The sequence below is a fragment of the Triticum dicoccoides genome, chromosome 7A (genome assembly GCF_002162155.2).
Source record: "Triticum dicoccoides isolate Atlit2015 ecotype Zavitan chromosome 7A, WEW_v2.0, whole genome shotgun sequence".
Taxonomy (NCBI): domain Eukaryota; kingdom Viridiplantae; phylum Streptophyta; class Magnoliopsida; order Poales; family Poaceae; genus Triticum; species Triticum dicoccoides.
Genome location: NC_041392.1, coordinates 468,495,571 through 468,512,453, shown reverse-complemented (window position 1 = coordinate 468,512,453; position 16,883 = coordinate 468,495,571). Strand labels below are relative to the sequence as shown.

Genomic DNA, 16,883 nt, shown 5'->3' with positions numbered 1-16,883 from the left:
CTTCTATTGGGGCGGCACATCCCTTCAATCACAGTTTCATGAAAGTAATTATCTAACGCCGGCAAATATACTGTAACTTGGATGATCTGGAGAGTGAAATGTGCGCGTGTTCAAAAATATACCTTTGCGGTTGATCCTAAAAATGTTTATGCCGGTTGGTGAGATTTGGGAAGAAGATGATTAAATGTCGATACAATTTTTTTCATATATCAACATCCAACATTGTCACACCGATGGGGTAGTTCTTGGTTGTCTGAAATATTCTTAGATCTCAGACCGAAATTTAAAGAATCAGGCTCTGTGGGCTTAAAAGAAGAGAGTGAGATTTCAGAAATGAAAGAAAACCGGACAACTAAGGATAGACTATGCATCATCCATCCTTGAAGGTTGGGAAAGGTTTCAACCCTGTGACACATCACATCATGTCCTTCTCCTCATTACTTCTGCTGACACCCGCGCACCTGCACCACCGAGGTAGCGGAGCCATGCACGTTGCCTCCGTCTGGCAAGCAAGACTCATTCCATTTCGATCGAGGCCCGAGGATGATCCATGTCCTGCGCCTGCAGGCAGCACTGCACCACCATCACTGGCTGTGCCCCTCGCACAGGCCATGGCGGTGGAGTGCAGGAGGCGCCATGCATTTACTCCTCCCGCCTGCCCGCACCCGCCGGACACGTACGCATCGCACCCAGCTCCCGCCGTATTTACCCTCGTCCTGCTCCTTTCAGCTTCACCGTCGCGAGCCAATCGCTAGAGCTGGCTGAGCTGAGCTTAGACCTGTAGACCAGACAACACCGGAGTCCGGAGTGACAGGGCCTGCGCGCTGCGATGTCTGCCGGCCTGTGGCAGCTGCTCCTTGCCGTGAGCGCGTTTCTGGCGACGGCGGCGGCGCAGGAGACAGGGGCAGCGCCGATGGTGCCGGCGCTGTTCGTGTTCGGGGACTCGCTGCTGGACAGCGGCAACAACAACAACCTGGCGTCGCTGGCCAAGGCCAACTACCTCCCCTACGGCATCGACTTCGCCGCCGGCCCCACCGGCCGCTTCTGCAACGGCTACACCATCGTCGACGAGCTCGGTACGTACGCATGCACGCACGTAAGATGCGTCGGCGCAAAGAGAATTGCTTCATTCCTTCTCCTGCACGACGCAGATGAACTCGGAGGATGCCAGCGTGAATCTTCTGAACCGTCAACGCTGCTAGAGTTTCAGAGTTCAAGCTTCAGACATGTTCATTTTGTTGGTTGTTTATCATTATTTCCAGTGAGAAGCTAGCGTTTATTTCTGCCATGGTCATTCTTTGCCAGAACTCGACCAAAAGAGAAACAAAATACAGTTTAGTATTTGTGAAAAATATTTTGAACAATGCATGTCTGGTATGTCTGCATCAGTAATTTTTCTGCAAGTAGTAGTTATATATGTTTAAGTTTCCTACTCCCTCCGTCTTATAATACAGTAGTGTCAAAAAACGTCCTACATTATGAAATGGAGGGAGTAGTAATGTAAACATGTAGTACAGCAGTTCCCTCAAAAAAAAAAGTAATACAGCAGTACTAGAGCAGAACACAATCTAGTGTGGCCTTTACCGGACAGAGCATTGATTCAGGACAGCACTGACGGACAGGAGCCGGATTCACTCCTCACAGTGAGATGAGGTTGACTAGTTGCATTTATGGAACAGAATGGCGATCATCTGAAACGCAACAGCAGACTGCATTTTTTCTAACAGTCTGTACTCCAATATCCTTCTGTGCATGATAAACCAAATGCTGATTTTTTTAACTATTTTTTTTATTTTACTGCTCATCAGGGAACATTTGAGCTTGGGATCAGATACTCCACGTCCTCTCTTTTCTAACAGGTTTATTATTTTTCAGCTGAACTGCTTGGGCTGCCCCTGGTTCCAGCCTACTCCGAGGCCTCCGGCTCCGGCCAGCAGCTCCTCCAAGGCGTCAACTACGCCTCCGCCGCCGCCGGGATCCTCGACGAAAGCGGTGGAGACTTCGTACGAACTCATCCATGATCCATCCATGATTGCATCTAATTTTGATCAGCTTCTGACGATGATCAACTGCCGGTCGTAATCAATGCAGGTTGGACGGATACCGTTCAACCAGCAGATCCAGAACTTCGAGTTGACCGTCGGCCAGATCGCCGGCTCGGCGGCTGCCAGCATCGTCGCTCGGTCCATCGTGTTCGTGGGAATGGGGAGCAACGACTACCTGAACAACTACATCATGCCCAACTACGAAACCCGGAGGCACTACACGCCGCAGCAGTTCGCCGACCTCCTCGTCACACAATACGCCTCCCAGCTCACCGTACGATATCGATCAAAACCCTGCCGTCATGTGTGTTCTTGCTTGGAAGTTGGAACCGAATTGAATGACCAAGTCTCTCCAACTGATGGCTGCATGCAGAGGCTGTACAAGGCCGGGGCGAGGCGGTTCGTGGTGGCCGGGGTGGGGTCGATGGGGTGCATCCCGACCATCCTGGCGAGGAGCGCAGAGGGGCGGTGCTCGGAGGAGGTGGACCAGCTGGTGGCGCCGTTCAACGCCGGGGTGAGGGGGATGCTGGACGGCCTCAACGCCGGCCTCCCCGGGGCCACCTTCACGTACCTCGACAACCACCGCCTGTTCAAGCTCATGCTTGCCCACCCTGCCTCCTACGGTAAGATCGACGGCCGGAGTCCAGGGTCCAGCAGAACTGAGAATGCGCTTCTTGTACTCCCTCCGTTCCTAAATATTTGTCTTTCTAGAGAAATCAACAAATGACTACATACGAAGCAAAATGAGTGAATCTACACTTTAAAATATGTCTATATACATCCGTATGTAGTCACTTGTTTAAATCTCTAGAAAGACAATTATTTAGGAACGGAGGGAGTAGCATGCATGGCATGGCCATTCATGGACGACGGATGCGTGCGTGCAGGGTTCGACGTGGTGGACCGGGGTTGCTGCGGGATCGGCCGGAACGGCGGGCAGATGACGTGTCTGCCCTTCATGCCGCCGTGCGCCGACCGGGATCGCTACCTCTTCTGGGACGCCTACCACCCCACGGCGGCGGTCAACGTCATCATGGCGCGCCAGGCCTTCGACGGCGCCTCCGACGTCGTCTCCCCCGTCAACGTCCGCCGCCTCGCCCAGCTCTGAAATGCCGGCGGCCACTTGATCTGAACTACCATGCCGACTACTGTAGCTAGAGTACTCCGTAGTTAATAATCTGATCAGAACCAGACGTGTGCGTCTGCCGCATGCAAAATTAAACTGAATGGACTATATGCATGCAAGTATGCTTGACATTTCCGAAGGTTCCATGGTGAGTGAAATTAGTACTACATCCGTCCTGATTTATTGGTCCTCTTCATATTTTACACAAAATTTTGACCATGAATTTAATTAACACAATGTTAAAGTATGTCATCAAAATTAACATCATTACAAACTATGTTTAAATACGAATTCAATAATATAATATTTCATAATAAACCATGAGGGAGGTAGTATTTTATTTTGGAAAAGGAGCCCCCGGCCTTTGCATCTGAACGATGCATGCAGCCATATTATTAAAAGTCTCAAAAACAAAACAGTACTTAAAGTATTACAGCTCGCAAAAGGAGCAAGACGACAAAAAATAAAGGACCTCAAGATTATAACCGGTGATAGAAACAGGATTAGAGACCTAGACTCCTATCCTGTTAAGCGACCGCCATCCAAACCAGTTGAATATAGCCCGTGCTATCATCTCCCATTGGTTACACCCAGTAACCAGCGGCTCCCTGGATTCCATAGGAGTGAGTAAGGACCACATACGGATTCATGCGGTAGCTCTGAAGATGACCTGCAAGAAGTGTAAAAATTATTGTCTGTTAAAGATCATGTCATTCCTGCAGTTTCATATAGCCCGCAATAATGCACATATTCCAACTCGAATATGAGCCGCAGTAGTACGATCCACCCCATCTAACCACATGCCAAACAACGATTCAATGTTAACTGGAGGGACAATATTGAAAGCTATATGAATTGTTCGCCACAATAATTTAGCCAAAGGACAATCTATGAAAAGGTGTTGCATTGTTTCATTATTATCACAAAAACAACATCGTGAGCTGCCTACCCAATGTCGTTTTAACAGATTGTCTTTGGTGAGAATCACTTGCTTGTGTACAAACCACATGAAGATTTTCATACGCAAGGGGACCTTAACTTTCCAGATATGGATGGATCTCGGAATTGGGCCAGAGTTAATTAGATCCAAATAAAATGATTTGACCGTGAACAAACCATCCTTGGTCAATCTCCAATGTAATGAATCAGGTTGGTCGGATAATTGAACATCCATCAATCTCCGTACCAGATGTATCCATGAATTCCATCTCTCCGCAACCAAAGACCGCCTAAACTGAATATTTAAAGGGACCAATTGTAATATCGTGCCAACATAATCTTCCTTAGAGCATCTCCAACAGGCATCCAACGCGTCGTGCGGTAAAAACGGATTTGGCGCGCGCCCATCGCCTGGTTTGGCGCGGCGCGCAGCGTTTGCTCCAGCAGCCGCGCTGAAAAGCCGCGCGCGCACAGCTCCAGCAGGCGCGGTAAAATGCAGCACGCGCTCATTCTACAATATTTTTTAAATTAAAATTACATAGATAAAAAACGATACAAAGATATTTTACATCGGTGCAACTACTACGGCATAGATAGATAGATACTACTACGGCATAGATAGATAGATAGAAACTACTACGGCATACATAGATAGAAAACTACTCCAAGTCGCTACCATCACCATCATCACTCTCGTCGGTGTCGTCCGAGGTTGAGATCCATATGTCGTCCCAACGTTCATCGCCCGAGGTGAAGAACGACCTCCCACCTGCGGAGACGATGTCACACTGCTCGTTCGCCACTGCCTTCCGCTGACGCCGGTCCGCCCGCTCCGAGCGGCGCCTTGTCGTCCTCTCCGCCCAGTAGGCACACTCGGCGTCGACGTCCTCTGGGTGGCGACGGCGCCACTCCGCCATGGCTCGCTCGTCCTCCTCGGCGAAGAGGAGAAGGCGCTGCCGCCGAGAGTGGTCGGCATGGTCAATGTCCGTGATGAGACGCGGCGGAGGGGCGAGGCGCTGCACCTCCTCGCGCGTGAAGACGTCCCGGAAATTCATCTGCGACCGGGGCCTCTCCAAGCGCCACGTCGCCGCGTCGTACGCGCGGACCGCCTCGCGCGCGCTCCGGAACGTCCCGAGGCCGAGCCGGACGTCGCCGGCCCGTATCTCGGCGGAGTACCAGCCGTTGGGGCGCTCGCGGACGCCACGAAAGCCCGAAGCACCCCGGCGGCGCGGCGGCATGGTGGCGCGGTGGTGGCGCAGAAAGCGGCGAAGCGGCAAAGCGGCGAGGTTGCGAGGAGGAGGGCGCGTGGCTGTTCTGTGCGCGTGGTGAAGCGCGGGACTTTATAGGCGTGCGTGAAGCGGCGCGCCAAATCTACCGCGCCGCGTGCCGCTTTCTCCTGCGCGCGCAAACGCTTCCCGCACGCGGTAACTCCCCGCCACCACTAGAGCGCGCGGAACCAACCGGCGCACGCAAAAAACTGCTTTTACCGCGCGGGCACGCGTTTTGCCGCCCCTGTCGGAGATGCTCTTACGTTGGACAATATTATATAGACTTGGATATTGAATGGCTAATGGCGCCTCTCCTAGCCATGTATCCTCCCAAAATCGTGTTGACATCCCATTGCCAATATTTGGTTCTACGAAAGAATAAGTCTTTAATTCTCATAAGCCCCTTTCGGAAAGGCGAATCGGACGGCCTCACGTTGACTTGTGCTAGAGTTTTGGACTGTAGATATTTGTTTCATAAAATGTGTTCCCACATCCCATCATTATCTACCGAAAGCCTAAAAAGCCATTTGCTCATAAGGCATTTATTCTTGATCTCCAGGTTCTCAATATCGAGACCTCCCTAATCCTTACGTCGACATAATATATCCCAGCGAGCTAAGCGGTATTTCTTCTTGGCCTCATCTGACTGCAAGAAGAATCGAGATCGAAAGAAATCTAGTCTCCTCCGTACCCCTTTAGGTACCTCAAAAAAGGATAACAGAAACATCGGCATACTCGTCAGGACTGAGTTAATGAGTACTAGTCAACCACCGTAGGACATTAACTTGCCCTTCCAGCAACTAAGCTTCTTTTCAATTCGATCCTCGATGCACTTCCACTCCTTAATGGATACTTTCCGATGGTGGATAGGTACGCCCAAATAGCTAAATGGCATTGACCCTAATTCACAACCGAACAAATGTCTGTAAGTGTCTTGCTCATCTTTAGCCCTACCAAATCAAAATAACTCACTTTTGTTGAAGTTTGTTTTTAGTCCCGATAATTGCTCGAAGAGACATAAAACCAATTTCATATTCTGAGCTTTTGCAACATCGTGCTCCATGAAAATAATAGTGTCGTCTGCGTATTGTAAAATGGATACTCCACCATCCACCAGATGGGGAACTAAACCATCTACTAGGCCATTCTCCTTAGCCCTGCCAATAACCACGGTCAACATATCTGCCACAATATTAAAAAGGAGCAGAGACATCGAATCCCCTTGTCTCAATCCTTTGTGCGTCTGGAAATAGTGGCCTATAACATCGTTAATCTTAATACCGACACTACCTTTTTGGACAAGAGAATCCACTTGGCTCCTCCAAGCTTCAGAAAAACCTTTCATGCGCATAGCTTGTTGAAGAAACGTCCATTTCACTTTATCATAAGCCTTTTCGAAATCCACTTTAAAGATAACCCCATCTAGTTTCTTCGAATGGATTTCGCGGATCGTTTCATGTAGAACAACTACCCCTTCTAGGGTGTGTCTACCAGGCATGAAGGCCGTTTGACTCGACTGAACCACCGAATGGGCGATCCACGTCAGCCGATTTGTCCCCACCTTTGTGAATATCTTGAAACTCACGTTTAAGAGACATATCGGCCTGAACTGCTCGATATGAATCGCCCCTTCTTTCTTTGGCAGTAGAGTAATCGTACCAAAGTTTATATGGAAGAGTTCTAGATGCCCATTAAAGAAATCGTGGAACATAGGCATCAGGTCATCCTTAATAATATGCCAACATTTCTTATAAAACTCCGCAGGAAAACCGTATGGTCCCGGTGCTTTATTCGGTTTCATTTGTGATATGGCATCTAGCACTTCCTTTTCAGTGAAAGGCGCAGTTAGGATCTCATTCTCTTCTGACATGAGCCGAGGAATATCTCCAGTGTCAAACTTATTCATGGACACCGTGCTCTCTGCCGGTGGCCCGAATAATTGTTTATAGTAGTTGGAAACATATGATTTAAGGTTCTCATGTCCCACTATGGTTCCTTCATCCTACTCGAGCTGGATGATTTTCTTCTTTCTATGTTTGCCATTTGCAATCATATGAAAGAATTGTGTGTTATTGTCTCCATGAACAACCTTGAGAGCCTTAGCCCGTAATGCCCATTTGAGTTCCTCTTCTCTCAGAAGAGCTCGTAGGCTTTGCTCCGCTTCGGATTTCATGGCCTGTTCATTTACATCCAGCAGTGTCCCCTCTGCTTTAATGTCCATGTAATCAACTAATTGGATGAGCCTTTCTTTCTTTTTTTGTAAATGCCACTCTTGTTCCTGGCCCAACCCCTAAGAAATTGTCTTAGATATCGGATCTTGTTCTGCCATATCTCTATGCTTGTTCGGCCAGCAACTAGCTTTGCCCATTCTCGTGCAACGATGGCCATAAAATTCTCCTTCCCAAACCAGCTTAGTTCAAAATAGAACAAATTCTTATTACCAGTATGTGTTGCTTCTCTCGAGTCCACTGATAACGGTGTGTGGTCTGAGATTGCCCTCTGCATCGCATGAACTGACACCAATGGGTATTTCTGTTCCCATTCAATACTAGCAAGAACCCTATCCAACTTCTCATAAGTCGGTTTAGGTAGAGTATTAGCCCAAGTGTATTGTCTACAAGTAAGCTCAATCTCCCTCAGACTGAGGCTCTCGATGATCATATTAAACATAAGTGACCATCGCCCATCAAAATCATCGTTGTTCTTCTCATCTCACCTTCGTATAATACTAAAATCTCCACCAACTAAGATGGGGAGATTCTCGTCTCCACAAACCCTAACTAGGTCAGCTAGGAAATCGGGTTTGAGTTCGGGTTGGGCTGCTCCGTACACCGCTACAAGGGACCAACAGAAACCATATAGATTTGATCTCACCCGAAACTTAACCACAAAATCTCCCCTGACCACATTTAGCACCTCAAGTGTTTCACACCTAACCCCTAGCAATGTCCCACCGGATCTTCCTCTAGGGGGTAGACAGTGCCAATCAAAATCAATTCCATCGGATAGAGTTCCGAGGAATTGTGAGGTGGAATTATCTCTGCCAGTTTCAAGGAGTGCAATAAATTCGAGCTGTTGTTCTACCGATGTCTCAGCAAGGAACCTTCTTTTAGCCAAGTCAGCTAGACCTCTGCTATTCCAAAAAATTCCTTTCAAAGATCATTGTGGAATTTCTTTTTAAGTTTAACCCTAGCACTCCTCCGAACAGCCGAAGTCGGATAAACCTTCCTATTCCATGTTTGTTTGGGCTTATCCCCTACACCTAACGTATCTACGTCAATATGGTGACTAGGGACGAAATCTTCCACCGGCACAGGCTCTACACTGTCCTTAGTGTATGAACCTAGTAAGTCCCCATCGGCCTCAGAGGGGGCATTAAATTATCACATAAATTTTGTAGGGCCGATATTCCTAATTGATTCACTTCATCATTATTCATGGGGTTTAACTGCCGCTAGATTTCGAATAATATCATATGCCTGCTCCACTTCTAAGTCTAGAAGGTCATTTATCGACTTCGCAATTTCGTTGTAAAAAAATATTTATCTGAACTCAATAACAGATAGACGAGTACATGACAATTATCTCAATTCAAATTGATAATTGGTGACAACTTTAACATAGCTTCACCAGCTGACGACACACTTCACCAAATAACATCTGACGAGTAACAAATAAACAACATCCAGAGTACACATCAGCCAACACAAACGGCAGCTAGCATAAACTAGCATATGTTGGAGCTCCATGGGTAAGGTTCATATGTCAATATAAGCAGGTAGGATATGGGTATATCCACGGGTACAAGGCTATGCATGTGCCCTACCTACAATTTAATGGGTAGGGTATGGGTATGCTACCTCTTGAGCATGCGTTGGTTTTCCCTTGAAGAGGAAAGGGTGATGCAGCAAAGTAGCGTAAGTATTTCCCTCAGTTTTGAGAACCAAGGTATCAATCCAGTAGGAGACAATGCACAAGTAACCTAGTACCTGCACAAACAATCAAGAACCTTGCAACGAACGTGATAAAGGGGTTGTCAATCCCTTCACGGTCACTCGCAAAAGTGAGATCTAATAGAGATAGCAAAGTAAATAGTTTTGGTATTTTTGTTGTATAGATTGGAAAGTAAAGATTGCAAAATAGTAAACGAGATGCGATGTAAATAAAAGAGATGTAATATAATAGGAAAGAGACCCGGGGGCCATAAGTTTCACTAGTGGCTTCTCTCAATATAGCATGTATTACGGTGGGTGAACAAATTACTGCCGAGCAATTGATAGAAAAGCGCATAATTATGAAGATATCCAAGGCAATGATCATGAATATAGGCATCACGTCCGTATCAAGTAGACCGAAATGATTCTACATCTACTACTATTACTCCACACATCGACCGCTATCCAGCATGCATCTAGAGTATTAAGTTCATAAGAACAAAGTAACACATTAAGCAATATGACATGATGTAGAGGGATAAACTCAAGCAATATGATATAAACCCCATCTTTTTATCCTAGATGGCAACAATACAATACGTGCCTTGCTGCCCCTACTGTCATTGGGAAAGGACACCGCAAGATTGAACCCAAAGCTAAGCACTTCTCCCATTGCAAGAAAGATCAATCTAGTATGCCAAACTAAACCGATAATTCGAAGAGACTTGCAAAGATATCAAATCATGCATATAAGAATTCAGAGAAGAACCAAATAATATTCATAGATAATCTTGTTCATAAATCCACAATTCATCGGATCTCGACAAACACACCGCAAAAGAGTATTACATCGAATAGATCTCCAAGAACATCGAGGAGAACTTTGTATTGAGAATCAAAGAGAGAGAAGAAGCCATCTAGCTAATAACTATGGACCCGAAGGTCTGTGGTAAACTACTCACGCTTCATCGGAGAGGCAATGGTGTTGATGTAGAAGCCCTCCGTGATCGATTCCCCCTCTGGTAGATCGCCGGAAAAGGCCGCAAGATGGGATCTCATGGGTACAGAAGGTTGCGGTGGTGGAAAAGTGGTTTCGTGGCTCCCCCTGATGTTTCTAGGATATAATAGTATATATAGGCGAAAGAAGTACGTCGGTGGAGCTACGAGGGGCCCATGAGGGTGGGGGAGCGCCTACCCCCTGGGCGCACCCTCCTGCCTCATGGCTTCCTCGTGGAGTTCCAGACTTCGACTCCAAGTCTTCTGGATTGCTTTCAGTCCAAGAAAGATCATTGCGAAGGTTTCATTTCCGTTTAGACTCCGTTTAGTATTCCTTTTCTGCAAAACTCTAAAATAGGCAAAAGAAACAGAAACTGGCATTGGGCCTCCGGTTAATAGGTTAGTCCCAAAAATAATATAAAAGAGCATATTAAAGCCCATTAAACATCCAAAATAGATAATATAATAGCATGGAACAATCAAAATTATAGATATGTTGGAGACGTATCAAGCATCCCCAAGCTTAATTCATGCTCGTCCTCGAGTAGGTAAATGATAAAAACAGAATTTTTGATGTGGAATGCTACTTAACATAATTATCAATGTAATTTTATTTATTGTGGCATGAGTGTTCAGATCCGAAAGATTCAAGACAAAAGTTTAATATTGACATAAAAACAATAATACTTCAAGCATACTAACAAAGCAATCATGTCTTCTTAAAATAACATGGCCAAAGAAAGATATCCCTACAAAATCATAATCACACAAAATATTTAACCATGCACAACCCCGATGACAAGCCAAGCTACCTTTGATGCTCTCAAACTTTTTAAATCTTCACACAATACATGAGCGTGAGCCATGGATATAGCACTATAGGTGGAATAGAGGGGTGGTTGTGGAGAAGACAAAATGGAGAAGATAGTCTCACATCAACTAGGCGTATCAACGGGCTATGGAGATGCCCATCAATAGATATCAATGTGAGTGAGTAGGGATTGTTGGGAATCGAAGCAGAAATTTAAAATTTTCTACGCATCACCAAGATCAATCTATGGAGTAATCTAGCAACGAGGGGAAGGAGAGTGCATCTACATACCCTTGTAGATCGCTAAGCGGAAGCGTTGCAAGAACGCGGATGAAGGAGTTGTACTCGTAGCGATTCAGATCGTGGTTGATTCCGATCTAAGCGCCGAACCACGGCGCCTCCGCGTTCAACACACGTGCAGCCCGGTCATGTCTCCTACGCCTTGATCCAGCAAGGGGAGAGGGAGAGGTTGGGGAAGACTCCATCCAGCAGCAGCACGACGGCGTGGTGGTGAAGGAGGAGCGTGGCAATCCTGCAGGGCTTCGCCAAGCACCGCGGGAGAGGAGGAGGACTTGGGAGAGGGGGAGGGCTGCGCCAGAACTTGGGTGCGGCTGCCCTCCCACCCCCCACATATATATAGGGGCAAGGGAGAGGGGGGCCGGCCCCCTCAGATCCAATCTGAGGAGGGGGCGGCGGCCAGGGGGTTGCCTTGCCCCCCAAGGCAAGGGGGCGCCCCCCCTTTAGGGTTCCCCAAACCCTAGGCGCATGGGCCCAAAGGGGGGAGGCGCCCAACCCACTAAGGGGCTGGTCCCTCTCCACACACAGCCCATAGGGCCCTCCGGGGCAGGTGGACCTTCCCGGTGGACCCCCGGAACCCCTCCAGTGGTCCCGGTACAATACTGGTAACCCCCGAATTATTCCGGTGACCGTATGATGACTTCCCATATATAAATCTTTACCTCCGGACCATTCCGGAACTCCTCGTGACGTCCGGGATCTCATCCGGGTCTCCGAACAACATTCGGTAACCACGTATATCTATTCCCTATAACCCTAGCGTCATCGAACCTTAAGTGTGTAGACCCTACGGGCTCGGGAGTCATGCAGACATGGACGAGACAACTCTCCGGTCAATAACCAACAGCGGGATCTGGATACCCATGTTGTCTCCCACATGCTCCACGATGATCTCATCGGATGAACCACGATGTCAAGGATTCAATCAATCTCGTATACAATTCCCTTTGTCCAGCGGTATTGTACTTGCTAGAGATTCGATCGTCGGTATCCCAATACCTTGTTCAATCTCGTTACCGGCAAGTCTCTTTACTCGTTCTGTAACACATCATCCCGTGATCAACTCCCTGATCACATTGTGCACATTATGATAATGTCCTACCGAGTGGGCCCAGAGATACCTCTCCGTTTACACGGAGTGACAAATCCCAGTCTCGATTCGTGCCAACCCAACAGACACTTTCGGAGATACCTGTAGTGTACCTTTATAGCCACCCAGTTACGTTGTGACGTTTGGCACACCCAAAGCACTCCTACGGTATCCGGGAGTTGCACAATCTCATGGTCTAAGAAAATGATACTTGACATTAGAAAAGCTTTAGCAAACGAACTACACGATCTTGTGCTAGGCTTAGGATTGGGTCTCGTCCATCACATCATTCTCCTAATGATGTGATCCCGTTATCAACGACATCCAATGTCCATGGTCAGGAAACCGTAACCATCTATTGATCAATGAGCTAGTCAACTAGAGGCTTACTAGGGACATGGTGTTGTCTATGTATCCACACATGTATCTGAGTTTCCTATCAATACAATTCTAGCATGGATAATAAACGATTATCATGAACAATGAAATATAATATAATAATAACTAATTTATTATTGCCTCTAGAGCATATTTCCAACAGTCTCCCACTTGCACTAGAGTCAATAATCTAGTTCACATCGCCATGTGATTAACACTCACAGGTCACATCGCCATGTGACCAACATCCAAAGAGTTTACTAGACTCAATAATCTAGTTCACATCACTATGTGATTAACACTCAATGAGTTCTGGGTTTGATCATGTTATGCTTGTGAGAGAGGTTGTAGTCAACGGGTCTTGCCATATTCAGATCCCTATGTATTTCGCAAAACTTTATGTCATATCGTAGATGCTGCTACCACGTTCCACTTGGAGCTATTCCCAATTGTTGCTCCATTATACGTATCCGGTATCTCTACTCAGAGCTATCCGGATAGGTGTTAAGCTTGCATTGACATAACTCTTTACGTCGAACTCTTTATCACCTCCATAACCGAAAAACATTTCCTTATTCCTTTAAGGATAATTTTGACTGCTATCTGGTGACCCAGTCCTAGATCACCTTTGTACCCTCTTGCCAGACATGTGGCAAGGCACACATCAGGTGCGGTACTTAGCATGGCATACCGTATAGGGCCTGTGACAAGAGCATAGGGGACGACCTTCGTCCTTCCTCTTTCTTCTGTCGTGGTCAATCTTTGAGTCTTACTCAACTTCACACCTTACAACTCAGGTAAGAACCCCTTCTTTGACTGATCTATTTTGAACTCCTTCAAAAACATGTCAAGGTGTGCGTTCTTTGAAAGTATCATCAGGCGTTTTGATCTATCTCTATAGATCTTGATGCCCAATATGTAAGCAGCTTTATCCAGGTCTTCCTTTGAAAATCACTCTTCAAACAACCGTTTATGCTTTCTATAAATTCTACATCATTTCGAATCAACAATATGTCATCCACATATACTTATCAGAAATGTTATAGTGCTCCCACTCACTTTCTTGTAAATACAAGTTTCTAGCAAACATTGTATAAACCTAAAAGCTTTGATCACTCCATCAAAGCATATATTCCGACTCCGAGATGCTTGCTCTAGTCCATAGAAGGATTGCTGGAGCCAGCATACCTTTTAGCATCCTTAGGATCGACAAAACCTTTTATTGTATCACATACAACTTTTCTTACGAAAACTTGGTAAGAAAACTTGTTTTGACATCCATCTGTAAGATTTCATAATCGAAAAATACAACTAGTGCTAACATGATTCCGACGGACTTAAGCATCGCTACGGGTGAGAAATTCTCATCGTAGTCAACTCCTTGAACTTGTGAAAAGACTCTTTCCCACAAGTCGAGCTTCATAGACGGTAACATTACCGCCCACGTCCGTCTTCTTCTTAAAGATCCATTTATCTCAATGGCTTGCCGATTAACGGGCAAGTCCACCAAAGTCCATACTTTGTTTTGATACATGGATCCTATCTCGGATTTCATGGCTCCTAACCATTTGTCGGAATACGGGCCCACCATCGCTTCTCCATAGCTCGTAGGTTCATTGTTGTCTAACAACATGATATCTAAGACAGGATTACCGTACCACTTAGGAGTAGTACATATCCTATTCAACAGACGTAGGCGCCACAGAAAACATCTTTCTATGTTGCATCACTCTTTGGTTGAAGTAAAGGTTCGACAACCTCATCAAGTTCTATCTTCCTCCCACTCAATTCTTTCGAGAGAAACTCCTTCTCGAGAAAGGACCCGTTCTTAGCGACAAACAATTTGCCCTCGGATTTGAGATAGAAGGTATACCCAACTGTCACCCTTGGGTATCCTATGAAGATGTGTTTATCCGCTTTGGGTTCGAGCTTCTCCGGCTGAAGCCTTAAGCATCGCAGCCCCAAACATTAAGAAACGACAACTTTGGTTTCTTGCCAAACCAATGTTCATACGACATCGTCTCAACGGACTTAGATGGTGTCCTATCTAAAGTGAATGCAGCTGTCTCTAACGCATAACCTCAAAATGAAAACGGTAGATTGATAAGAGACATCATAGATCGCACCATATCTCATAGTGTTCGATTACGACGTCCGGACACACCATTACCTTGTGGTGTTCCAGGTGGCTTCAACTGTGAAACAATTCCACAATGTCTTAAGTGATTGCCAAACTCATAACTCAGAAAATCCCCTTTTGATCAGATCATAGGAACATGATCTTATTGTTATGATGATTCTTAACTTCACTCTGGAATCGCTTGAACTTTTTCAAATGTTTCAGACTTGTGCTTCATTAAGTAGATATACCTATATCTACCCAAATCGTTAGTGAAGATGAGAAAATAGCGATATCCACCGCACGCTTCAATTCTCATTGGATCACACGCATCAACATGCATGATTTCCAACAAGTCACTTGCCCGTTTCATTGTACCTAAAAACGGGGTCTTAGTCATCCTGCCCAAGAGGCATGGCTCGCATGTGTCAAGTGATTTAAAATCAAGTGACTCCAAACATCCATTGACATGGAGTTTCTTCATGCATCTTACGCCAATATGACCTAAGCGGCAGTGCCACGAGAAAGTGGTACTATCATTATTAACTCTACATATTTTGGCGTGAACATGTGTATTACCACGACCGAGATTCAATGAACCATTCACATAGGGTGCATGACCATGAAAGGTATCATTCATGTAAACAGAATAACCATTATTCTCTAACTTAAATGAATGACCGTATTGCAATGAACATGATCTAATCATATTCACGCTCAACATAGACACCTGATAACATTTATCTAGGTTCAATACTAATCCCGAAGGCGGATGGAGCGTGCGATGGTGATCTCATCAACTTTGGAAACACTTCCAACACACATCGTGACCTCGCCCTTAGCCAGTCTCCGTTTAGTCCGTAGCTTTTGCTTCAAGTCACCAATAATCGCAACTGAACCGGTATCCAATACCCAGGTGCTACCAAGAGTACTAATAAGGTACACATTAATAACACGTATATACTTTGTTGAAGTTGCCAACCTTCTTATCTACCATGCATTTGGGGTAATTCCGCTACCAGTGACCGTTCCCCTTACAATAGAAGCACTTAGTCTCGGGTTTGGGTTCAACCTTGGGTTCCTTCACTGGAGCGGCAAGTGGGTTGCCATCCATGAAGTTTCCCTTCTAGCCCTTGCCCTTCTTAAAACCAGTGGTCTTGTTAAACCATCAATACTTGATGCTCCTTCTTGATTTCTACCTTTTGTGGTCTTAAGCACCGCGAACAGCTCCGGGATCAACTACATCCCTTGCATGTCATAGTTCATCACGAAGATCTAGTAGCTTAGTGATAGTGGCTAGAGAACTCTATCAATCACTATCTTATCTGGAAGTTTAACTCCCACTTGATTTAAGTGATTGTAGCACCCAGACATTCTGAGCACATGCTCACTAGCTGAGCTATTCTCCTCCATCTTGTTGGCAAAAGAAATTGTCAGAGGTCTCACACCTCTCAACACGGGCATGAGCCTGATATCCCAATTTCAGTTCTTGGAACATCTCATATGTCTTATGGCGTTCAAAACGTCATTGGAATCCCGATTCTAAGCCGTAAAGTATGGTGCACTAAACTATCAAGTAGTCATCAGGATGTGTTTGTCAGGTGTTCACAACATCCACAGACGACGTTGTAGGGGTTTGCACATCGAGCGGTGCATCAAGGACGAAAGCCTTCTGTGTAGCACTGAGGACACTCCTCGGACTACGGACCTAGTCCACATCATTGCTTACAATATCTTTCAACTTGGTCTTTCTCTAGGAACGTATTGAAACAGGGAGCTACAACGTGAGCTATTCATCTACAACATATTTGCAAAGACAATTTAGACTATGTTCATGATAATTGAGTTCATCTAGTCAAATTATTTAATGAACTCCCAC

General features: G+C 46.0%; 1 protein-coding gene across 1 annotated transcript; it reads left to right on the top strand.

Annotated features, from left to right (window-relative positions):
* The first annotated feature begins 607 nt into the window (after positions 1 to 607).
* On the top strand, positions 608 to 3,315 carry LOC119331316 (GDSL esterase/lipase At1g71691-like). The gene is made up of 5 exons (XM_037604480.1): positions 608 to 1,076; positions 1,876 to 2,003; positions 2,092 to 2,319; positions 2,419 to 2,668; positions 2,933 to 3,315. The coding sequence occupies exons 1-5, from the start codon at positions 830 to 832 to the stop codon at positions 3,151 to 3,153; spliced, it is 1,074 nt and encodes a 357-aa protein (XP_037460377.1). The 5' UTR covers positions 608 to 829; the 3' UTR covers positions 3,154 to 3,315.
* Positions 3,316 to 16,883: the final 13,568 nt, after the last annotated feature.

Excerpts from the sequence above, each read along its gene's own strand:
- LOC119331316 (XM_037604480.1), top strand. The coding sequence starts at position 830 with ATGTCTGCCGGCCTGTGGCAGCTGCTCCTTGCCGTGAGCGCGTTTCTG. Across the intron at positions 1,077-1,875 it reads CACCATCGTCGACGAGCTCG|CTGAACTGCTTGGGCTGCCC; the intron begins GTACGTACGCAT and ends ATTATTTTTCAG. Across the intron at positions 2,669-2,932 it reads TGCCCACCCTGCCTCCTACG|GGTTCGACGTGGTGGACCGG; the intron begins GTAAGATCGACG and ends GCGTGCGTGCAG.